The following is a 26,531-nucleotide window of genomic DNA, read 5'->3' as shown; positions in this document are numbered from 1 at the left end:
GCTAGGCTGCTCTCAACTCAATTGGTCTCATTTTCCTGGTGTCGTTCTGACCAGACCCCAGAATCTGCTGGTTTTCATAGCCCTAAGCAATTCAGGTGTCCTGTGCGAATTCTGTCAGATCCCGCTTCAGGCCCTCCACATTGCTGGCGAGGGCGGCAGGCAGTTGCATGTGGGAGTGTTCTTGGCCAGTACAATTCATTAAGAGCTTAAGTTAAGTACTTTGAGAAGGCTTAGTGAGGGAAAGGACTGATGTTGACTAATTTAATGAGCAAAACTTAATTAACAGGGAAACATCTTAAGGCCACTCCCTTTTCTCTGGGTGTTATTATCCCCGAGTTTTAGCATGAAAGTTGCCAAGAAGTGGATGCTTCTACCAACTCCCCCTGCAAGTAGGCATTTACACCTCTTTCGGGTGTGAATGTCTTCAAATCAGCCTGAAATGCTAGGACAGATTTCTGCCTGTTAAGGTAGAGATCCAACTTACGTAAATAAAGTTCAATTCATACAAATCTAAAAGCCTTTATACATTCGGGTGGCTACTCATTTGGTGAGTGCCATGCTACCTTGCTGAGGTAGTAGCACTCTGCCAGGTGTGGCACTAGTGTCGTCAAGGCCTAGTGGCTCTGTCATATACAATTAATTTTCCCTTTAGAGAGTTTTAAAACTTTTTATGCAAGTAATTGTATGAAAGGAAGGTTAAAGACTTGGAGTGCCAGAGGGTCTGGCAGTTAACACTGCATTGGTCAGGGTGTGGTACTTAGTAGGGGAGTTAGACAAGGTAAATTTATAAGGTTAGTGGTTACAAGTCATAAAGTTAATTTACTAATGATTAAAGTTACAAGAGAAAAGTAAGTCACACATTGACAGGGAGTGAGAGTAAAGGGAGTAACCTAGCATCCAACTCTGGTTGGGTACCAAGGTACTCAATTAAAGTGAGACACCGTGCCAGAGGGGCACAAGTGCCAGGAGAGATCTGTGTCTCTCGTAGGCTACAGGGACTTTCTGTGCCTCTGACTTTTCTTCCTTGAACCTCTTTTAGGTTGATGGTTCGACATTTTAGGAGGAATTGGTGAGCCCAAGCCCGAGGGAGTTGCTGGAGTACCACCTGTTCTGGCTGCCGAGACAACTGAAGCAGGGGTGGTGCCAACAATTTCTACCATCTGCCATCGCAGTTCTTTAAGCTCTGCAACCAGCTGAGATATGGAAGAATTTTCCATCAGAATCTCATCTTCTGAAGACTAGGAAACAGAGGGAGAAATCTTTGTGTGTGTGCAAGGTTCACCAGGTTACAATGACCAACTTAGACACAGGTTGTGAGGCAGCGCCAGGGAGTGAGATTCCGCTGAGGTCAGGGGAATCTGGAAGGGGCCCTAATAAACTTTGGGTTGGCTCTCTTACTGACATTGGTAGTGGGGCCAAGCCGGGGTGAAGAGAGGGGGCTCCAGGCTGGGATCTCCTGCAGGGTGATCTACGGCATGCTCTGGCACTGGCATTAAGGCAGGACCGGGCACAGGAATCAAATTTGGAATTAGCTCAGTGTTTGGGATAGACAGCTCAATAAATTTTGCTAAAGTCCTTTTGACGAGCTGGCGAAGGTTGATGTTGTTTCTTGGATTGATCAGGCGGTGGCGTTGCAGCTGCTCATCCCTTAGATTGGCACTGGGATTCCAAGTGCCCTTCCTCTTGCAATGAGTGCAAACAGAAATTTTAGATGGCCCATTCTTCGGTTGGGCTTGCGATGAGGTGTGACTTGGGGGGATGATCTTCCAATCCAGGGAACTGGCAGAAGGATGATAAGTGTCCCAGTCATCTGATAAGTGGTAACCCTCATCGAGGGTCTTGGGATGTTTCTCACATAAGTACATGGCTAAGGAGCTTGGAACGTAATAGAAGTCTTCCAGTTGCATGCGCTCTAAGAGTTCCCCAAATGTTGGGATGTTGAGGGCTTCCATCAAACGCTTAACAGCTAGAGTCTTGTGATAGGCCCAATCTGTCCAAGTTTGACCCGCTTCCTTTGGTTGGCCACACCAACGTTGTCTCCAGCGGTGATGAAAAGCATTGAAGGGGCCCAGGGGCGAAGAACGAGACCTCTTCCCGCCCCCCTACCACCAACAATGGTTTCCTTGGTAACGGCAGAGGTTGCCAGATACAACCTTCCTAGCTAAGCAATATCGAAAAATTCCACTATACAAGTGGAGAGAAATTTTTCACTTTTTCTCGAGTTATCACTGTTCACTTCCTGGCTAAATTCCTGACTAGCTGAGCTATGCCACTTACCTACATGCGATAGCAATAATCCCTAAATAGTCTACCAGCGTGGTTCGGTCGGCTCTCATGAATGCATGCAGTATAAATTTGGGAATTTCAGAGTTCCTAGTCAAAGATTTATGAACAACAAATGTGAAAATGGATACTTATCCTGTATACCACTGCCCAGCTGCATTGCCCAAAAATGTAAATGGATTTTACGCTAAGGATTCGTTTCGATCCTGCAACTTCCAGGAGCTTAGCATATATGCAAAATTTGGGCTAATTCTACTGCAATGTTGCACAAGCTACTAGGGGGATTGCAAGAGATCTGCAAGTAAGACCACCACTTCTTATGAGTGTGTGTACAATTGCAATTCTTACGTTGTTGGGGATGCTTCTGACTGGGGACCAACACATCGTAATACAAAAATCATAATCTAAGTGAGAATTCAATTAAGGGAAGGTCTCAGGAGAGAAATTCTGGGTCTGAATTAGTTACATGTATTTACAGGAATCAGAAGAATAAATTACAAGGAGCCGTGTATGTTAGGTTCTTGGCACTTTCAGGTTAAAATTAACAATAGACAAAATTAAAGAGTGCCACTCGGTACAGAGTTAATTTACTCGTAATTTACAATCAGGGATGACCTGATTGATGGACGTATGGCACAGAGGTGACAGATGGTTGATACAGCGAAATCACACACCCTTTCTGTAATGCATGAGAAGGGAACACAATCGATGGGTGAGCCTACATACACAGTTAATTATTACAAAGGGAATTGCTAAAGGCCCAAGGAATTGACATCACGTAAGATCAGTTACTTATTGTTTAACACTGATTGATGATTACCTAAAAGGGTTGTAAAGTCATCTGTAAAGTCATTTGTGAAGTCTCTGCTAAAAGTGTTATTTATAAAGTCTCTCCTGGGCAAGTTTTCTGTGGTGACGTCCCATTTTCTTTGCCTACAATTAGTCACGCCTAACTCATCAAGTCACGCAAAGTTCAATCATTTAAACTATGTATATATTTTGTTTACCTGCTGTCAAAATGTATCACATGTTTCTTCTTTCACAGGCATCAAGATTGTATCCAATTCCATTTCTGTCTGTTCTTACATTGTAGAGTGTGCTGGTTCGCTGTATTTATTGTTATTTATTATCGACCTCAGGTCACTGAGGTTTCCATTGCATTCCGCGGCGTGACGCCAGTCTGCCACTATATAAACTGCCTGGATCATGAATAAAGTAGCAGTAACCTTATCCTGCTCGTTTCTTTTGCACCTCTTAAAATGGTGACCCCGGAGTGGTTCCCAAAGCCATTAGCGGACCCATACGGCGACTCAGTCTTGGCTTCAGGAACTTACTCACGCCCTTAGTGGACTAATCACAGCGCTGAACCAGCATTTGGGCGTGCTGACTCTCATCGGCAAAATCACCAGCGTCATTAGCAGACTCACAGGGCGCGCTTTCAAGTGCGTTTTGACGCGAGTACCCCACTCCAATTAAGAGGGCAAAGAGAGAGTATGGGCGTGGACATCCCTTCCCTCGTTCAGTTAACCGCTAACCTCGCGGATTCAGATGTCTACCTCCCCCCATATCACCTGTGGCTGCCCCGCGCCGAGGCTCTCACACTCCTCCACACCCCTCCCAGCGCCCCGCACTTTCCCCTGCCCGGGGCCCTGCCCGGCAGGACAATCACGGGTCGCCCTGACCTTAAAACTGCCGCCGTTCACACAGGGGAACCCATCGTCATGGCTGTACAGGGTTGAGAGCCAGTTCCGCATGGCGGAACTCATCGACGGGGTGCTGCAGGCGGATACCGTACTTAACGCCCTGCTGGAGGAAGTCTACAAGAAGCTCGTCCCTTGGGTGTCCAACGCACGCCCCCTCACCTACCACCCCCTGAAGAAGTCCCTCCTCGAGGCATGCTCCCTGCCAGTCGCCGAGCGGGCCGCCCGCGCCCTTGACCTCGCCGTCAGCCCGCGGCAGGAACAGAGCGTCAGGGAGTCATGGGGCATGATAAAGGACCTCCTTCGTCAGCTCCTTCCGGAGGTCTGGACACAAATCCTTGAGCCCTACGCCATCCCCTCGACGACCTGATCCGCACGGCACAGAACCTGACGGACTCCGTGAGAGCAATGAATCGGGTACCAGCACCCGCACTACCAGTCAGCACCATCCAGCAGGAGGAGGGCGCAGAGCAGGAAGTCAACGCCGTCGCCAGGAGGCGCCCATCGCCTCACAACAGGTGGAATTCCCCGGGGCTGTGCCACTACCATAGGCAGTTCGGCAGGGACGCCCGGAACTGCCTGCTGCCCTGTTCATTCACCCATTCAAAAAACAGGGGTGGCGGCGGCCAGCAGGACAGGCCGCCATGGCAGCAGAAGCACCCAGGGGCCCAGAATCAATAGGCTTCTACGTCCGCGACACCATTCCGGCAGGATGATGCTGGTCGACACGGGGGCTGTTAGATCAATCTTCACCCGGCTGCCTTCCTGACGGCCACCAACGGGTCCCCCATCCTCTCCTATGGCACCAGGCCCCGGTCGATCTCCATCCTTGCCCGGAGATATTCCTGAGACTTCGTCATCGCGGACGTGAGGACCCCGCTCCTGGGTGCGGATTTCCTTGCCCACTTCAGGCTGGCAGTCGACGTCGGTAGGAAGCGCCTCCTCAACACCGACTCCTGCCAGTCCCTCCCGTTGGCAATGGGACCCAAGGCGCCCACCATCTGTTCCGCCGGCCCCCACCAGTACGCACAACTGCTGACGGAGTTCCCGGAAGTTTTCAGGCCCGAGCACCGCCAAGTCCCTGGGGCCCCAGCCAAACATGGCATCTACCATGACATAAAGACAAAGGGCCCCCCTGCACACGCGAAGTTCCAGAGGCTTCCCCCGCAGCGCCTACAGGAGGACAAGAACGCATTCGCCGAAATGGAGCGGATGGGAATCTGCAAGAAGGCCTCCAGCCCGTGGCCGTCCTCCCTCCACATGGTGCAGAAACCAGATGGCTCCTGGAGACCCTGCAGCGACTACAGGCGGCTTAACCTCGCAACGGAACCTGACCATTACCCCTGCCAAACATGCAGGACCTAACGGCTTCCTTCCACTGGACCAAAATTTTGACTAAGTTGGATCTCTTGAAATCCTATTTTCAGGTACCAGTAGTGCCAGAGTACATACCAAAGACCGCCATCATCACGCCTTTTGGGTCCTACGTGTTCGCCTTCTCCACCTTCGGCCTGAGGAACGCCGGGGCGACTTTCCAGTGGCTCATGGACAGCATCCTTGGGGATCTGAAGTTTTGCTTCTGCTACATAGATGATATCCTTGTATTTTCCAGGTCCCACAGGGAGCACCAGAAACACATCCGGGCAGTCCTGCAGCACCTACAGGAGAACGGCCTTGTCGTACGTTTCGACAAGTGCACCTTCGGCATCCAGAAAGCCGATTTCCTGGGCCACGAGATATCCCCGAATGGTGTCCACCCACTCACATCCAAAGTCGCAGCTGTCATCAGGTTCCCCGTCCCCACCTCCGTCAAGGCCATCCAGGAGTTCCTCGGGATGGTGAACTACTACAGGAGGTTCATCCCCGAGATCGCGCACACCACGGCCCCCCTGACGGAAACACTCAAAGGCCATCCAAAGTCCTTGTTGTGGGGACCCAGCCAGCAGCAGGCCTTCTCCCTGACAAAGGCCTCCCTCGCCGAGGCAACCTCCTTGGCCCACCAGGATCCCAACGCCCCCCTCCAGCTGACGACGGACGCCAGCAACGTCGCCTGTGGTGCTGTCTTGGAGCAGGTCATCGACGGCACCCCCCAGCCCATCGCCTTCTTCAGCAAGAAATTCAACCCCGCAGAAGCCCGTTACAGCACCTTCGACCAGAAACTCTGCGCAGTGTACCGTGCAGTCCAGCATTTCAAGTTCCTCCTGGAGGGCGCACCCTTCACAATCTACACGGACCACCAGCCGCTGGTACACGCCTTCACAAAGCAAGGGGACGCATGGTCTTCCAGGCAGCAGCGGCATCTCTCAGCCATCGCCGAGTTCTCCTGCTCCATCAAGTACCTCCCCGGCAGGAAGAACCCCGTGGCGGATGCCCTCTCCAGGGTCGAGTTGAACTCGGTGCAGCTCGGGATCAACTACGAAGACCTCGCCAGGGAAGAGGCCGCCGACCCAGAGACCCCAGCCTACCACACCGCCATCACGTCCCTGAAGTGGCGGGATGTGCCCCTCGCCCCCGGGGGCCCAAGTCTCCTCCGCACCATCAGTACCGGCCAGCCCCGCCCCCTGGTGCCAGCCTCCCGCCACCGTCAGGTATTCGACGTCATCCATGACCTCTCACATCCCTCCAGCAGGACGACGGCCAAGCTACTGTCAGGGAAGTTCGTCTGGCACGGAATGCAGAAGGACGCGAGGTCCTGGGCAAGGCAGTGCCTGCAGTGCCAAACCAGCAAGGTGGGGCATCACATCGAGTCCCGGGTAGGCGAGTTCCCGCAGCCAGAGCGTCACTTCGGCCACATCCACATCGACATCGTCAGGCCCCTTCCTCCATCAGGTGGGTCCAGATACCTCCTGACGGCGGTAGACTGCTCAACGCGGTGGCCCAAAGCCACACCAATGCAAGAAGTCACCGCCAGCGCATGTGCCGAGGCCCTGCTCTCCAGCTGGATCAGCAGCTTCAGCGTCCCAGATCACATCACAACCGACAGGGGTCCCGCTTTCCTGTCCTAATTGTGGTCCGCCCTGGCTTGGCTGTTGGGGACAACACATCACACCACCACGGTCTACTACCCAGCGGCCAACGGCTTGGTCGAGAGGTTTCATAGGTCGTTGAAGGTGTCCCTTATGGCCTGCTGCACCGCCAAGGACTGGAAGTACCAGCTGCCATGGGCCCTCCTCGGTTTGAGAATTGGCCCCAGGGCCAACGGCGCCCAGTCCGCGGCTGAAAAAACCTACGGCGAGTCCCTCGTGGTCCCGGGTGAGCTATGACAGAGGATTGCCACAACCCATCGGTCCAGAGGCTTCGCGACATAGTCGGCAAGTTCGCCCCCTCCAAACGGACATATACCAACAGGTCAGCCACCTTCACGCCGCCCAGGCTGGCCTCCACCACCCACATCTTCGTCAGGGATGACGCCGTCCGCCCGCCACTGACCAGGCCCTACAGGGGACCCTTCCGCTTGCTGGAGCGGAACACCAAGGCGTTTCTGCTTGCACTTCACGGGAGGAACGACTGGGTGTCAGTTGACTGGGTCAAGCCCGCCCTCCTGGAGGAGGACACAAACGTCACCGCACCGCACCCTCCACCTGCTCAGCCTTCGCCATAGCTGGGCCCTCGTAAGGGGCGGAGACGTGGCTGCCCCGAAAAAGCCAGCCCACACCTGCAGTCAGGCAAACCCACACAGAGGGCATTCCCCCAATGTCCTTACGCAGCCAAGACCCCCTGCAGCACCCCAGGAGATACGCCGACTAATCAGACGTTACCCACGCCTTGTGGGGCGAGTATTTGTAAAGTCATCTGTAAAATCATTTGTGAAGTCTCTGCTAAAAGTGTTAATTGTAAAGTCTCTGCTGGGCAAGTTTTCTGTGGTGACGTCCCATTTTCTTTGCCTACAATTAGTCATGCCTAACGCATCAGGTCACGCAAAGTTCTATCATTTAAAATATGTATATATTTTGTTTACCTGCAGTCAAAATGTATCACATGTGTCTTCTTTCACAGGCATCAAGATTGTATCCAATTCCATTTCTGTCTGTTCTTACATTGTAGAGTGTACTGGTTCGCTGTATTTATTGTTATTTATTATCGACCTCAGGTCACTGAGGTTTCCATTGTATTCCGCGGCGCAACACCAGTCTGCCGCTATATAAACTGCCTGGATCATGAATAAAGTAGCAGTAACCTTATTCTGCTCGTTTCTTTTGCACCTCTTAAAGGGTCAAGGTCTAGTACAATGCAACAAAGTATGAGATAACTGACCAAACACTTTCACTGCACAGTACCTTAGTTTCTTAAGCGAAGATCTTCGTTTGTAGGATAATGAGCTCTCATTCGAGGGGACATCTGTACAAAGCACATGAAGGTTGTACTTGGGATGGCAAGCGATGGATCAGACAAAGGGCGAGCTTTGGCTCGCCATTAAGGTTATCTCAGCAGCTTGGTGCTGAACCAGTCGCTAGGCTGCTCTCAACTCAATTGGTCTCATTTTCCTGGTGTTGTTCTGATCAGACCCTAGAATCTACCAGTGTTCATAGCCCAAAGCAATTCAGGTGTCCTGGGCTAATTCCATTAGATCCTGCTTCAGGCCCTTCACATTGCTGGCAAGGGCAGCAGGCAACTGTGTGTGGAAGAGTTCTTAGCCAGTACAAGTCATTAAAAGTTTAACTCAAGTGCTTTGAAAAAGGATTAGCAAGGGAAGGGACTGACCCTGACTAATTTAATGGGCAAATTTAATTAAGAAGGAAACGTCTTAAGGCCACCCCCTTTTCTCTGAGTGTTATTTTTCCTGAGTTTTAGCATGAGGGTTGCCACGAAGTGGATACTTCTAGCAATATACATACATACATACATACATACATATATATATATATATATATATATATATATATATATATATATATATATATATATATATGTGTGTGTGTGTGTATATATATGTATGTATATATATATATATATATATATATATATATATATATATATATATATATATATATATATATATATATATATATATATATATATATATATATATATATATAGATATATGTGTAGATATATATACAAATAAATATATATATATATATATATATGTGTGTTTGTGTGTGCGTATATATATATATATATATATATATATATATATATATATATATATATTCATTTGCATTCATGTTTGGTATCAAACGTTTACATTTTTAATGCATAGTGTTTTAATGTGTGAATATAGGAATATATATAACTATATGTACTGATTGTCAAATAAATTATTTCCCATTCATGAGGTCATCATTTTTTTTTTTTATTGTTGTTGTTTGAAGTGTGGTCTTTGTTGCTAGTGCTTGAATATGCTAGAAGAATAAATAATAATTACTGGGAAAGGTAATATGTAGCAAGAGCTTCCCTTCCAAACTAAAATTTCATTATTGTTAAGTAAAATCTGTTGTGTATCGAATAAGACATTAGTTACTGTTACATTAACACATTATTTTAAATAATTTCAATGTTTCACCAAACTTTGACCCATGTCAGTTCTGATGAATTTGATGATTGACTTTCGCTTGCTGACGTGCAGTTCTGTCATTATCTCGAGCAGCATTTCACATTTGCCCATGGCATGATACACCCAGTTAACCAAATGAATTTCCTGAAAGGATAGAATGTCATAAGGAATTGTCAGTGCAACACCAAGCTCCATCAAGCACAATATTGGAAAACACGTAAGAATTTGTATTTTTTTCTTTAATATATTTTGTTCTTTTGTTGTTCGCTAAAACATGACAGCAAAATTGATCCAGTTTCATTACTACAACACACCATTTTTCAGGGGCGATCTTCCCAGTGCAAGATATGTAGGCCAAAGCAATACAGTTGGGTTAAGCTAGTAAGTGCAGAGTACCTGTGTGTCTGTGCACCCGTGTTAAATTTAGCTGGTCGTTACATCCAATATACTGTATGGGTTGCTGTTGTGACGTTGAGAGAGCGAAACTAACTGCTACTTAAATGCTCCTACAAACAACTTCTCTTCTTGTTTCTGTGATTGTGTTTTTTCCACCTGAGTACTAATTCTTCACTTTAAGTCAGTCACGCATATTATTGGTGGTAATTCTACACCTCTCTCTCTCTCTCTCTCTCTCTCTCTCTCTCTCTCTCTCTCTCTCTCTCTCTCTCTCTCTTATATAGTTAACGCTTTTTTAATTAACGTGTTTTATGTATTAAGCCAGTTTCCATGACCTGCAGTTGCTGCTCACTTGTGTATCAAATGTGACATCACTGAGGAGACGTGCTTTGTTGATGGGTTCAGGCTGCTTGAAAGGATACTACATAAACTAAACTATATATACTGTATATACTGTATGTTCTACACTGCCAAACTGAAACAGTTACTAGCAAATGGCAATTTGGTTGTCAGCTGTTTCCACAAAGCCTGAGCGTTTTGACACTCTCGGCCTCTTGCCTAGTAAATATTGATCGTAGCTTACGAGGTTTATGACATTTTGCTTTTAAAAGCTTCTATTTTCCTGGCTGATATGTGACTAATGATGGGACATACACTTTTAACTTTGCATAAGTTCATATCGTAGATTAGAATGGAAAAATTTAAAGGATATGTATGTACAGTATTCTTAATCTCATAAGCCTCCTGCTTCCTCACTACCGACTCTAATAGCACTATTGTACACGTTACATTATTGTTAGCTGTTATCTAAACTTTGTGGTGATATTTCCTGTTAATGGAAGATCAACATCTTTAAGACAGGTTAACTGTAATTTGTAAGTTTCATTCACTTTTATTTGAATTTTCGTTTGCATGACGTTGATGGATTTATGTTACATATATAGTTTTCCATGAATACCAAGTATCTTTTTATCGCAAAAATGGAAATGGTATTCGAGTGTAACTAGACTTTGAATTATAATCATGATTCTCAGGAACTATAGTAAAAACAAGCAATTTCTTAGGTACTGTTTTATTTTCATTTTAAAGATATAAATGATTAAGGCTTGCCTCTTATGGTCTTGTGATGAGAGCTTTCCTCAGCAATCGTCGGGGTCCCACCAAACGTTATCTGATATTGTTTCCAAACATGCTTTCCCGTTAAGAATCTCATCATCACAAAAGATGCTTTGAAATAACACTGAAGATGCAAGTTAATTCAACATTCTGCTCACGAAGCTCTTTAACATATGTCAAACTGTAAACATAAAAACAAAAGTAAAACAATAAATGATCTTTGCCTTAGTATCATAAATCCTTGATATACCTAAAGATATGTTTGTTTGTAAATAAAGACCTTTTCCCTGTGAAAGGGCATCTGCCTAATCTTCTGAACCTTAGTGTCGGCATTGGCAACCTTGTTTGTTTCTTTGTTAATCATCTCTGGCCGTTTGGTTCTTCTTTTGTGTAGCATATTGCATGTCAGTGTTTGGTGTTCTCCGTGTCTCTTCATTGAAGTGTTTGGTGTAATTAATTTTGCTGTTTATACGTCGTTCAATGTTATTTTCACCTTTTAATTGTCTATTTTTCTATTTTAATAAACATGCTGTTTATACTGTTTTGCGTCGTTTGTAACACAGTCTGTGGATGTCGTACAAAGGATAATGTGATCACAAAGGATTTGTGTACAGGAGATTCGTGTGTGTGTGTGTGTGTTTCGTTTCTGTGTTAACTGTTGGGAGGAAAAGCTGTGAAAAAGGAGAACTGGGTGATCATTTGTTTTCTGGCTCACGGCGGAGATATCCATGTAAGGAACTTGTTCCCTATTTCAGGTGTACATAAATCATTTAATTTGCACATCGTTACTTTTTTTCAGGAACTTTAGCTTGTAAGTTATCTACCGTAGTTGTAAAGTGGATAATACATACGTTATGTATGTCTTAAACGATATCTTGAAAATAAATCAATATTGTAGTGTCGTGGAAATCACAGCTACAGAAAAGGGCATCAGAAAATAAATACTGAAGGATAACCTGAACAGTCCACGGCACAGGTAGGCGCTGTTGTCAGACCTTCTCCACTTGGTTAGACGTCCTGTTCACCCGGAGACCTGGACTCCCTCCCTCACCACTCCCAGCTTTCTTGAAGCTGCGGCGGATGTGTACTGTGGCTCCTCATCCAGTCGCTTGACAACACGGTGCTTCTTTTAACTGCTGGGAAGGACGGGCATGAGGAATGCAATTCCGAAATTTCGATATAATTGCTTCTTTAAGGCACATTACACCAAGGTATACAATAATGTCCTCCCATCAGCCTTCATCTGGTCCAATAATGGGGTCCTGTTTCTTTTTAAGTTTATATATATATATATATATATATATATATATATATATATATATATATATATATATATATATATATGTATGTATATATATATGTATATGTATATATATACATATGTGTATGTACATATATATGTATGTATGTGTGTGTATATATATATATATATATATATATATATATATATATATATATATATATATATATATATATATATATATATACATGTAGAACTGAATTACTAAAATATGGAACGTGATGAACATATAAATAAAGACATAATCCACGAAGGAAAGAGAAACAATGGAATGCTGTGAGGCCTTTCGACTTGTCGTCCTTTACTTAGCAGACTGAAGAAATATAAAAATAAGTTTACAAAGAAAACTCATATAAATGACAGATGGGGATTACAAAGGAAAAAATATGTACCTGGAATCCAACACAACTGAAGAATTAGTAGAACTGCCAAAACAGGGTTAAATATTTAAGAGGTTTTACTAACGATTAGGCTCAACTGTTCAAAAGCAGGGACAGGACAGTTAAAAGATTATACAAGGAGGTGACTGACCACCAAAAAATTTTATAAAAGTACAACTCAATAATTCTCTTTTCTTGGGAACAATAACAATTTTTACAAATAAAAGATTATATTAAACATATGAATACATAGAAAATATATATATAAGGTAACTTATTTGTAAGAGAGTCAGTGATTTTATCTTTTAGGTTATTCTTGAACATTTTTCTAATACAGGGGTCCAAATAATACATGCCAGGGCTAAGGTTAAAATTACTGCTGGAAGTAAGCTGTATAATAGCAGATTCCAAAGGATTTCTTGATGAAAACTTTCGATCTGGCAATCACTGAACTTTCAGTCCAATTTATCCTGTGAGAGTTTTCACTTAAATGAATGAATATAGCATTGGATGTTTGTCTAGTTTTGACTGAATACTTATGTTGCTTAATGCATACACCTAAATCTTTGCTAGACTGACCAATATAAAAAGAGGGGCAGTCCAGACATGGAATTTTATATATCATATGTTGTTTTCTTTAGGGCTATTTTTTTTATTAACATTCCTTTTAGTGTGTTATTATAAGAAAACACAAGGTTGACATTAAAAGATTTTAACAATGATTTTATGTTTTCAAATCCACTAAAATAAAGCAAGCTAAGAATGTTGTTAGGGGTTTCTTTCTCCTTGTAACTTTCACTATAAAACTTTTTGTGGGCTTTATCATAACAGATATCTAGTATATGTGAAGGATAACATAAATCTGTCCCTATTTTTCTTATGTATTCGATTTCTTGATCCAAGTACTGGCGACTGACAATGCCCAAAGCTCGTAAAAAAATAGAAGAAAAAATTGATATTTTAATATTAAGGTGATGGCCTGAATAAGGATGAACATAAGTTAAGTTGTTGGTTGGTTTCCTATAAATACTGAATTTGCATTGAAATGGTTCTCTATATAATAAAACATCTAAGAAAGGGAGGCAATTGTCTTTTTCTATTTCATTAAGTTTACTTTAGAATTAGAAAAGACAACTGCTTCCCTTTCTTAGATGTTTTAATACACAGAGAACCATTTCAATGCAAATTCAATATTCACAGGACACCAACCAACGACTTAACTTATGCATTTTTATTCAGGCCATCACCTTAATATTAAAATATCAATTTTTTCATCTGTGTTTTTGCGAGCTTAGCGCATTGTCAGTCCCCAGTATTTGGATCAAGAAACCAAATACATAAGAGCAATAGGGACAGATATATGTTATCCTTCACATATACTAGATATGTGTTATAATAAAGCCCACAAGTTTTATAGTGAAAGTAACATGGAGAAAGACACCCCTAAGAACATTCTTAGCTTGCCTTATTTTAGTGGTTTTGAAAACATAAAATCATTGTTAAAATCTTTTCATGTCAACCTTGTTTTTTCCTATAATAACACTACAAGGAATGTTAATCAAGAATAGCCCTGAAGGAAATAGCAATATATAATATATAAAATTCCATGTTTGGACTGCCGCTTTTTTATATTGTCCAATCTAGCAAAGATTTAGATGTACACATTAAGCAACATAAGTATTCAGTCAAAACTGGACAAGCATCCAATGCTATATTCATTCATTTAAGTGAAAACTCTCACAGGATAAATTGGACTGAAAGTTCAGTGATTTCCAGATCAAAAGATTTTTCTTCAAGAAATCTTTTGGAATCTGCTATTATACAGCTTACTTCCAGCTGTAATTTTAGCCTTAGCCATGGCATGTATTATTTGGACCCCTATATTAGAAAAATGTTCAAGAATGACCTAAAGGATGAAATCACTGACTTAATTACAAATTAGTTACTTTATATATATATTCCATGTATTCACATGTTTAATAAAATCTTTTATTTGTAAAATTTTATTGTTTGCAAAAAAGAGAATTATTCAGTTGTACTTTTATAACATTTTTTGGTGATCAGTGACCTCCTTGTATAATCTTTTAACTGCCCTGGCCCTACTTCTGAACGGTTGATCCTAATCATTTGTAAAACCTCTTAAATATTTAACCCTGTTTTGGCAGTTCTGCTAATTCTTCAATTGTGTTGGATTCCAGGTACATATTTTTTCCTTTGCAATCCCCATCTGTCATTTATATGAGTTTTCTTTGTAAACTTATTTTTATAATTCTTCAGTCTGCTAAGTAAAGGACGACAGGTCGAAAGGCCTCACAGCACTCCATTGTTTCTCTTTAATTCGTGGATTTTGTCTTTATTTATTATATATCTATATATATATATATATATATATATATATATATATATATATATATATATATATATATATATATATATATATACATATTTATATATATATATACATATGTATACATATGCATGAAACCACCAGAAACGTAGATGCACCACAAGGAAAACGTAACATTGGTTAAAAATCCTGACTGGTTTCGTCTTTAGTTTTCTAATACATCTTCAAGAAGACTGACACATGGTGACAGAAATGTATGATATGCACAAGAGAACAGTGTAATTTTCTTTCATGTTAGTGAAAACAATTATGCCATCAACTGTACCGGGATTAAAAGTAGTTTATTCCAAAGAAATATTATATTTAGAATCCATTTTTACTTAAAAAACTTTTGGAGGCATGTGAATATCAACCAAAGATTGCATAAACCCAATCCATTAACTTCCAAAGGGATATGTAAAAGGTAGAGTTTTAAAGAAGTTTGTTGAACGAGGTCCCCAGCAAAGGCACGAGGCCACCTGCAATAGATATGTAAATAGATCTGTGACCTCCTTTCTATTTTTTCTACTTATTAGGTGAGAATGTTTTTCTAGCCATCAGAATATAGTCTTAAACTGCCGCACAAGCACGTATGCGTATATCATAAATTTCTATCACTTGGAGATGTCTTAGAAAACGGAAGGTAAAACCTGTCAGGATATATATATTATGTATATGTATACACATATATATGTACTGTATATATAATATATATATATATATATATATATATATATATATATATATATATATATATATATATATATATATATATGAGTATATATATATCTATATATATATATATATATATATATATATATATATATATATATATATATATATATATTATTTATATATATATATATATGTAATATATAAATATATATATATATATATATATATATATATATATATATATATATATATATATGTATGTATATAAATATATATATATATATATATATATATATATATATATATATATATATATATATATATATATAATCATAATAATATCCTCTTTACGTCTTGAAAACACTTGTCACTACAATGCCTTGAACCAAATGAAGAATGAAATTTAGAAATTCTGACTCCCAGGCAAGATTCGAACAAAGCAAGGTAATGTTACCCACCTGACCGCGATACAGGTTCAAATCGTGCCCTGGCATGAGTGCCGTCGCTATGGGAGGCCAGGGGGGCCTGGGCACCCCAGTCAGATGCTTGGCCACCACCCCCCCACCAGCCCCTCAGTTGAAATTCCCTATGTAGCTAAACTTTAACCCTTTGGTGGTCAAAAGCAGAATTATAGTTATAGGTTTTTAACACGAATGACATGTTTGTTCATGACATTTTGATCCAACTTAATGTTATCAACTTATGTATGAGGTGACTGAAACTATAGTTACAGTTTTGAATAAGTGCAATGCAATTTGCTACAGCTGCTTAGAGTTAATTTCCAGGAGAGGAGATGGAGAAGAGGGAATGGGATAGGTCGAAATTTTGAGTGAGATTTTGGAGGGTCATAAGTCTTTTGTGTTATTGATGATAGGCACTATTAGGATATATTTACATGACAAGGATATTATACTGTAGTTGAAAATTGAAACTTGATAATAGAAATTAGGCTAGTATTAAATATAAGTTTGTGAGGAAATTTACATTACAGTATTTGATACATTTGCACATGGTAGGAGTTGAAAATTAATTGAAAATTGAGCTCTATAATTTCAAATACAGGTTTACTAATTACTAATACTATTATTTTCCTTCATTCACATGTATATATACATTCGAGAATAGTATGTTTTACTAATTACAGAATTGATTCATTAGTTTTGTGTAATTTTCTTTGGCACCCCAAAAAATATCTTGGCCCCACCTAGGATCTCCCCACTTATGGAATGCCAGCTACGCTACTGACTTGCATCAAAGTTACTTCATTCCTTTTTTCCTTTGGATCTAGGCTTTGAAGTGACAAGCGTTTCCAAAGGGTGAAGAAATCGAGGACTTAAGAGAGTATTGTGGTTCTAACAATTACATATGTATGTGGTAAAAAGTAATAAGTAGATTGTAAATATACATATTGCTACATATTTGCCTTAGCTACTTACTTGATCCTGGGAGGCAACGGATAATTGAAGGGAGTTCTTTACATTATCTGGGATGAATAAATCAAAGGAAATACTGTGGCTTAGGGCCTTCTTCATGAGAGGGAAGATTGTGTAGACTCAAGGGTTCTCTTAATTAATTATTTTTTACATAATAAACACAGATCAGAAGGATGACAAATTACTGGGTAGGCAATAATAAGGGCCTGCTAAATGAATGAATCCTACACAGGAGAAATATTCTACACCGATGATGTCTTCATAACAGGAACATCGCAGAGGGGTAGATTAAGGGGTGCCATAAGGCCACTGCACATGGGATAGAGTCGAGAGGTTCCACAGCCAGGGCCAATCTTGCAAGATATGCAAGACGGTTACTCGCAAGCATAATAAGATGCTCAAAGGGAACTGAGGGAATGCACAGATGGTGCCAAATAACTCAGTTCAACAATGAATGCATAATTACGTTAGCACTTAATGCTCCAACACAAATTACTGAAGGTGATCGCACAATGGAAGTAGAAAATAAATCAGACAGAGAAATAACAGGATTGACTGACTAAGAAACCTTATTCCTGTACATTACCTTCATCAAGATGACAATGTCCTCGTTCAATAGGGGTGCCAATGCTGGAGGAGGGAATTAAAAGTGCCATGACAAACGTATACTAGTCCGAAATTCAGGGTCGAACAGGTGGAGGGTACAAGGGACAAGCAAAGGTAAGGACATCTGTCCCTGGTGGAGTTCTGAGCTCTTCTCTCTCTCTCTGACCGTTGTTGCAGAGTCTATTTATAACCTCAGGGATTACGCCTTGGCATCCAGGTAGGTGGTGCAAAGGTCAATTTCCGCCTTGTTTTCTATAGCGAACATGTGGGCTTTCAGCCAGGCCTTGTGGAGAGGTCGCCATTCCCAAGTGGTGTGGCACCAACTTTCTCTTTTCTGGCTCCTCCCTTGCCTATTGTCCAGCACCAGCGAGTAAGGCATCCTTGAAGGCCACACCTAGAATTAAGGCCCTCAGGCAGTTATTTTGAACAGAGAGAGGGTTAGGCTGAACCAACGGGGAGATGGAGGAGAGCACTGAAGAAGAGGCAGATGAAACCCACAGTTCTTTGCATTTAAGAAATAATCAAAATAAATTGTATTCTCTATCGGTTACATTATTGTGGTAAAACAGGTGAGGTTGCTTGAAAAGAAGTTTCCTTCGTTGCACTTCCCCAACCAAGTTAGCATTCACACCCTAGATCAGGTGAGAATGATTACCAGCAAGCAACTCGCTTAAAAGACTTTACATTATTTCTCTCTCCCTTCCCCTTTGGCGTCCTATAATTTAACCTTAATTCCTGCGCAGTTATTAATTTCAAGAGGCAAAACACAACTGTGACATTTATGGTTAATGCAGAATAAATACTTGCTGATAGAAATGACATATTCTATCACTGAATTCCTAGTACGTTAAAGCAGCGTATGATAACTGCCAATCAAAGTATACTCACAACGTAACATTATAGTTAAAATAATGAATTGATACTAGGTTAATTCTAGAGATACTCATGCACTCTTAATAATAACTCAAGTACAAGTTTTTCATACATACAGTTTGTCTGCCTTGAAGAGGCATTACCATAAAGTAAGCATGGGCTTTGTTAGGTGTTGCCACAATAATTGAGAGCAATGGTTCGGTGCCATTTGGGCACTTTAAACACAAGGTCACAAGTATGAAACTCGAGATTTATTACAGAAATAAACAAAGAAATTAGATGACAGATTCAAAGTAATCAATGATGATTATAAAAGATGATGAATAAAATGCCAAAATTATTTTCCCTTAGCCTATGGAAACAGCTAGGGTCATTCTTTAGTCCAAGAAGGCCGCAAGGCAGCCCGAGGGCATGACTCCTACGGCAGGATCATTTGCCAACATCTACGATAATGGCACTGTGCCAAGTTGGCACTCATGGTAATACCTAATGGATATGGCATATCTTATTTTAAATGTATCATGCTGTGATAGGCATGAAAGGGAGGTCATAGGATTTATAAAATTGGAATATCTGTCAATGGCACTCTGCATTGGAAGATGGAATTAAAATAAAATGTGGGTCTTGGTAAGGCGTAAAATAAATGTGAGTAATAATCAAAATACGGGAAGGGAAATGTTAAAGGAAAAGAATAAATTTCAGAGTTATAAGGAAAAATAAACTGGTGAAGAACCCTGACCTCCTCTTCTTTATAGAGGTGCCAAAGTCTTCATAGGATAAAGGGATGGCACTGTGCCAGGTTGGCACAGGTGACAGAAGACCTCAGTAGCTCTCTTTAAGCTACCTGGAATTATCCACGCCCATGGTATTTCTTCCATAGACCTCCCTTAGGTGGACAGTTTGTCTTGGCCAGGGAATCGGTGGAACCGAGCTTGAGGAGGGTATATGAGTGCCACCTGTGTCAGCTTCTTTGGCCGCCAACACAGGGCCCTTCCTTACAAGCTCTATCGCGATCTGTTGCAGTTCCTTGAGTTCATCAGCCATTTGAGACACAGCAGATCCTTACTCAGGGGTGTGTCTGCGGCAGACTGGGACAGAGAGGAAGAGGTTGGTGTGGGCATGAGAGGCTTGCAGGTTACACTGACCAGCTCCAGCACGGGTTGCGAGACCACACCTTTGGGTGAGCTTCCGCTGTGGTCAAAAGGATCCTTCTCTCTTACTGGCACTGGTAGTGGAGCCAAGCCGGGAGAAGACATGGGACCCGGACTGGGATCTCTGGAAAGGAGATCGGGGACGTGCACTGGCACTGAGGCAGGCTCAGGCACTGGTATTGTATCGAAAATGTGCTCACAGTATGGGATGGGCAGAGCTTGGCACACAAGTGGCACTGGCAGGGATTGCAACTCAAGTTTGGGATCTCCCGGAGGGAGATCTATTTGGTGCCTCGGCACTGGCACAATACTGGGCTTTGAAATTTGCTCAGACGGAGGTGGCCACTTCACAGTGTACTCAGGTGGCACTGGCAGTGGGATGAATGCAGGCAGTTCAGGCTTACTTATGCCTAATGAATGGGTTGAGGGGTCCGGACCCCGGGATTGATGTAAAATAAATGGGGACTGGAAATCTTGTCCCAGGAGGAGGTCATAACCTCCAGGAATGCATCTAGTTACTGCGAGGTTGCAGATTTCAGATCTATGAGGTCTCGTGATCCTCAACTTGACAGTAGGAAGCATCATCTTGAAGTGATTGATACCTTCAATCATGACGAGTTTACATCTATTAATGGTAGCTCCACGGGGAACTGTCTTCCCTTATGAGGAACATTTGTGCATCAGCGTCATCAAATGCCTAGCTGGCGGGACATATACCTTAGGGAGGTGCCACATAAATGGGACCCTGGGCTGGAAGACCAAAGGATGTTGGGTCAGTGACTGTCAAGGCATTGGGCAGAGTGCCCATAGATTTTGCAAGTGGGGCAATAATTCCAGCTATAATTTTTACCTGGCACTGTCCCATTGGAGGGAGCAGGCCCTTTACTTTTCGTCCATGCTCCAGGCGTGGCTAATTGGGGTGTTGTCTGATTTGAGGAAGTAGAGGGATTTTCTGGCTGATTCTCAGCCTTCAAGCAGCACTGTTCAGTGGGGTGCCCTGTTCTTTTACAATACCTGCACACAGGTTTCTTATGGGGGTGACCATTCTTGGGAGGTGGCTGAGAGTTGGTTGAGGCACATGAGGGGGATATAATTTTTGTCCATGGGAACTATGATGGGGATGATGCATATCCCAAATGTCAGCCCAACGACAGCACTCAACCACTGTCTGAGGCACCTTGTCACATAGATGGGTCGCAAGGGCTGGCAGGGCGTAATGTAAAATGTTCTCGAGCTGGAAGAGTTCAAGGAATTCCTCTGCACTTGTGACTTTGAGAGATTCTAGCCATCATTTCAAGGCTTGGATCTTTTTAAAAATCCACTCAGACCAGGTCTGGCCTGATTCTTTGGGCATATTTCGCCACCTTTTCCTCCAACGGTTGGGACTTATCTCAAAAGCCTTTATGATGGCCTGGCGGACAAGGATGAGATTTCCTTGATTCTCAGGTGGGAGATCATTAAATGCAATGGCACCCTTCCCTTCAAGGTGTCGTCCCAGGATCAGAGATACTTCTTCAGTAGAGGGCTGATAGGTCATCAGGACCTTTTCAATATGGTCGAGCCAGGCTTCAGGCTCGGGTTTGTTACATTTTCTTATGAGGGAGCCTACACTGCTGAGGGTTGAATGTGGAGAGGGCGTTGGTGTGCTGCGCATGCCTTGAGCTGTCATTGCAAGTTGAGCTCTTTCTTTCTCCCTCTCCTGCCTTTCTACTTCTTCTCGTTTCTCTTGGGCTATTCGTTCTTTCTCCTTATCCTGCCTTTCTTTCTCCTTCTCCTGCCTTTCTGCTTCTTCTCGTTTCTCCTGGGCTATTCTTTCCTTCTCCTTCTCCTGCCTTTCTGCCTCTCTTTCCGCCTTGGCATCGTCTTCTCTCTCTTGGACCCAATCTCTCAAGGCTTGTCCTGACAGTCCCATGTCCTTTCCAGCGGGCATGTAGAACTTGAAGTCCTCATTTTGCTGGATTCTGGATGTTGTAGACGTCTTGAGATAACGCTTATATGGGCGTGACCCTTTAGATAATCAATGCGTCTGAAAAGACTCAAATTTAAGGGTGTCTTGAAAGACTCAAGTTTGTTCGTGATGAACTGGTTTCAATATGTCTAAAAAACTCAGGACTGTTCAAGTGAACAGGTTCAGTATGTCTGAAGAGACTCAATATTGTTCAAAATAAACAGATTCAGGGTGTTTGAATAGATTCAAGTTGTCTGAAAAGACTCAAATTTCAGGGTGTCTGAAAGACTTAAGTTGTCTGAAAAAATTTAAATTTCAGGGTGTTTGAAAAGACTCAGGGTGTCTGAAAGACTCAACTTGTCTGAAAAGACTTAAATTTCAGGATGTCTGAAAGACTCAAATTTCAGGGTGTCTGAAAGACTCAAATTTCAGGGTGTCTGAAAGACTCAAGTTGCCTGAAAAGACTTAAATTTCAGGGTGTCTGAAAGACTCAATTGTTCATAATGAACAAAAATTAATATGTCTGAATAAGACTCAAACTTCAAGCTGTCTGAAAAGACTCAATTGTTCATAATGAACGTAAATCAATATGTCTGAATAAGACTGAGACTTCTGGGTGTCTGAAAAGACTCGATTGTTTGTAATGAATGTAAATCATTATGTCTGAATAAGACCGAGACTCAGCCATTCGTAATGAACGAATATTATCCCAAGCTAACGTAAGCCTTTATGTATATTTTTATTTTGCGGAGGGCACTGCAGAACTAATAAAAGGCTTACAGGGTTATACACTTATGGTGTGTAAAGGAAATTTTCCTTGCACTGTCAAAATAATTTAAATGTGGTGTGATGAGAACAGAACATCGATCCTATCAAATATTAAAATCTCCAACACATGAGGGTAAGACAAAAAATGCTTAAACTTATCATGTACATGCAGTCTGAACTGCCCAAAGGTTATGCGTGGAGAAGGAAAGTGTTAATCTCTGTTATCAAATAAACCTTAGCTCGCACGTTACTAATAATAGTACTCTAATGTTTATTTCTGGTCTTGTGACATCTGCCATCAGTGAGTCAGACAGGTGGCAGGGATGTTGGTGGGGGGGGCGACTCTTGACCACTTGCAAAGGTAAGGACATCTGTCCCTGGTGGAGTTCTGAGCACTTCTCTCTCTCTGACTGTTGTTGCAGGGTCTATTTATAACTTTGGGGATTATGCCTTGGCATCCAGGTAGGTGGAGCAAAGGTCAATCTCTGCCTTGTTTTCTATAGCGAACATGTGGGCTTTCAGCCAGGCCTCATGGAGAGGTCACCATTCCCGAGCAGCATGGTGCCAACTTTCTCTTTTCTGGCTCCTCCCTTGCCAGTTGTCCGGTGCCAGCAAGAAAGGCATCCTTGAGGGCCACTCCTAGAATTAAGGCCCTCAGGCAGTCATTTTGAACAGAGAGAGGGCCAGGCTGAACCATCGGGGAGATGGAGGAGAGAAGTGATGTAGGGGCAAATGAAACCCAGTTCTTTGTATTTAAAAAATATTTAAAATTAATTGTATTCTCTATCAGTTGTATTATTGTGGTAAAACAGGTGAAGTTTCTTGAAAAGATGTTTCCTTCGTTGCAATATAGGCAGTGGATATTTTGGTATGAATTGGTGCTATATTTCAACAATCCTTTACCAAAGAGTTCCAGTACACATGCGCAGTCATTTCATTTTTGGATGCATTTGTTTTTGCCAAAGTGATCTGCTGACAACTACTTTAATGTAAAGATATGGCCTACTGCCAGGTAGGCAAAATTAAAGCTGATTTACTGTGAAGAGCTTTGTATTGTACAGTCATGCTCAAAGCTGATGCCACATGATTCCTTTTGTGTTGTCCAAAATCTCAGATGCAAAGAAAATTGTTGTACAGTTGCCAAGAAGTGTTAAACTTTTTTCTTTTTCATTTCCAATGTCCATGAGTGTGAATTCACAACATTATTTTTTGTGTGGGTATACAGATGTAATATCTTTTCGTAAGCTATGTGAAATCATCTTTTCCTTTTTATACTGCTTACCTGAACGCTCAGTGTGACAAAGTTGCCAATGCCAACAACCACAACTTGCTACTCAAAGTGGTCATTGTAACTACCTGTATAGCATATAACAGGAGACCTCATAGGCTCAACCGTTAAAAGAGAATTTTCGAAATAGGAATAGGAATTACAAATAATTATCTTTGAAATCTGGATTTTTAGGTTGTGTTCAAAGTGCCTGTATTAAGCAATAATGATGTATAGGCCTAACATCAAAATGTTATCTTAGAAGTCCTTCTGCTTGATTCAGGTATATGATTGATTCATAATGTGTAGATAACTGCATATGCTTTCCCCGTCAGAAAGTGCTAGTATAGGATGTTAATTGTAATGTATTTTTAGCAAGTAAAGAACGCTGACATACTAAAGCCTATGAATAAAATCTTGGTTGAGTTGCACACAGGCCATGCCCGCCTGTTGATATTGATGGATATATTTTAGCTACAGAAATACTCTCATATTTATTTAAGTCAGTGTTGAATTATAAAAATAACTAAATAGGGATATTTAGAATTCAATTGTTGGAATTTAAGCAATAAGATAATGATAAGAAAACTTTTCTATTTTTTTTTTTATTACTTTGACATTTAAACCTAGGTTGATAAACACATTTTCGGCTCTGATTGAATGAGTATTGGAAGTGTTTAGTCACTTTTCCCCGAAATTTGGCTATACCTAATATTTTCTTCTAATTATGATATATTTGATAGATTTCACTCTTGTGAAACATACTAATGCTTTATTTTATAAAATAAAATGTTTTCTCTTTTAAAGAAGAAATAAATATGTAGTGTGGTAGTTTCCAGCTAGTGACTTTTGAACGAAATGCTATGCAGTCATGTAATATCACTTTTTAGCATGACTGTACAACTCGGAATCATTTCATTGACAGTATTCCTGTGAAAATAACTAGCCATCACTGAAAGAGAGCAAAAATGAGAACATATCATGTATGCGCATACCCCAGTTGGTCCATTTGGAGACAAAATCGGCAGACACACATAAGCACACACAATAATCCTTGAATTATTTGGTACAACTGCTAATGTTTGTTTCTTCCTTAGCACCTTAGAACGGAATTTGTTACATACTCACACTGCAGCCATGGAGGCAGACAGGATGTGTCGGGTATACGTTCGTGCACCCTAACATTAGCACTATGTGGGATATGTATGGTACTGTAATGTATTTCTATGAATTGCTTGATAATATATTTTTGACGTGGTTAAAGGATAGCATAGCGTTAGCGTACTGTTCGTTCTATGAAATGGAACAGGGTTGATGTGCAATACATGTATGGTTTGTGTAGGCTCCAAGTGAACGGTATTGCACCACTTCTGAAACGGGACTGTGGTTGAGAAACTTTCGTCTAGAATTGATTTTCATCTAAGTCCTGTCAGGTACAGGGAACTTTCCCTTTTGCGGAAATTCAGGTGGCTGCAGGGGAAACAGGAATAGAATTCAAAATATGCCTAAATCAAGAAAAATTCCGGAGAACTAGCTAGTTGTCAGTTATTTCGAAATTCAATGGTAACAGGGAAGGAAAGTTACAATTCACTAAAAGTTATTGAAAACCAGACAAGTAGCTATATCTTTCAGTTGATATTTGAAATATTCAAAACACGCCTTTGAGAGAGCGTGGAGATTCAGCTACATGCAGCCAACCATTTTGTTCGTTTTCATTTCCTTTCGGTTTTCATATTTTGCACTTTCAGAGTATGAGTTGATGGTCTGCTGTGAATTTCCTTACCGGCCCAGTCTCTGAGTTTCATGACAATGGTAAGTCCCAGCTCGACCTCGTGTCAGGTGACATTTATAACACTGGTGATTTTCAGCAAGAATGGCCTACTTTGTAAAGCTTGTAATGAAAAGTAATAGATATCCTTTCAACATAAGATGAAATTATACATATATGTATGTATATATATATATATATATATATATATATATATATATATATATATATATATATATATATATATATAATGTTGAGATTGTCATCGTGCTTGACTAGCCTTCATCCTTGTCCGGAAGACTGAAGGGGCTGGTGACACAAGCTTGTGGGAGAGTGAGACAGCTGAGCATGCACACCGGAACTCGCAACAAAGAGCGTAGAAATATAGCATATGTGGTCGGTTGAGAAGTTATCTTTCCTTTTCTTGATCCCAATGTATGTGGAGGAATCTACTCCATCTTTACTTTGGTATGTTGCCAGTGACACTCAGTTCAAATGGGCGTGACCTTCTGACGAGCTGGTTTATGCTCTTCAGGGTTGGCTACTGATGATGAATCACTGTAGCTTTTGCGCACTATACTGTAGACTCTCATAGTAGCTTAGTCTTCGGATTACAAGGGCATTGACAAGTATTTTGAACGATTCCATCTGAAGATAATTCTTCAAGAAAGCCATATTTCTTAGGCGGCCATGACGTATTTTCACAGCATTTAATATTCGCTCTGCGAGTTATATCATAAATTATTTTATTATTATTCTCAAGTTCCTCTTGTCTTCACGTCAATTTGTCCCGCTGCTTCATTTGCTTTTATTGTTTATCAATCAGGTTTCTTTTTAGCCTTTTTATTATCTCCTTTACTTTCTTCAGTCTTCGGCTGTTCATCCGACTTTTTACACCTTCACTGTGATCTCTAACCTGATTATGATATATTCATTGTTATTTATAACCAGTGAGAATTGTTTATCATTTGCGGATATCTAGAGCAC

General features: G+C 41.5%; 1 protein-coding gene across 31 annotated transcripts in view; it reads left to right on the top strand.

Annotated features, from left to right (window-relative positions):
* Window positions 1–26,531, top strand: part of LOC136836319 (regulator of G-protein signaling 9) — a 1,320,722-nt gene that overhangs the window by 1,188,670 nt on the left and 105,521 nt on the right. For 15 of the 31 annotated variants that reach the window (XM_067100459.1, XM_067100465.1, XM_067100448.1 and 12 more), the window contains one exon: window positions 9,802–9,858. The exons of the other annotated variants lie outside the window; for them this stretch is intronic. In XM_067100459.1, coding sequence (XP_066956560.1) covers window positions 9,802–9,858 — 57 coding nt within the window. The remainder of the gene's footprint in view (window positions 1–9,801; window positions 9,859–26,531) is intronic. 31 annotated transcript variants of the gene reach the window in all.

This window comes from Macrobrachium rosenbergii, chromosome 56, assembly GCF_040412425.1.
Source record: "Macrobrachium rosenbergii isolate ZJJX-2024 chromosome 56, ASM4041242v1, whole genome shotgun sequence".
Taxonomy (NCBI): Eukaryota; Metazoa; Arthropoda; class Malacostraca; order Decapoda; family Palaemonidae; genus Macrobrachium; species Macrobrachium rosenbergii.
The sequence above is the reverse complement of the archived record's forward strand: the minus strand, read 5'-3'. Positions and strand labels throughout refer to the sequence as shown.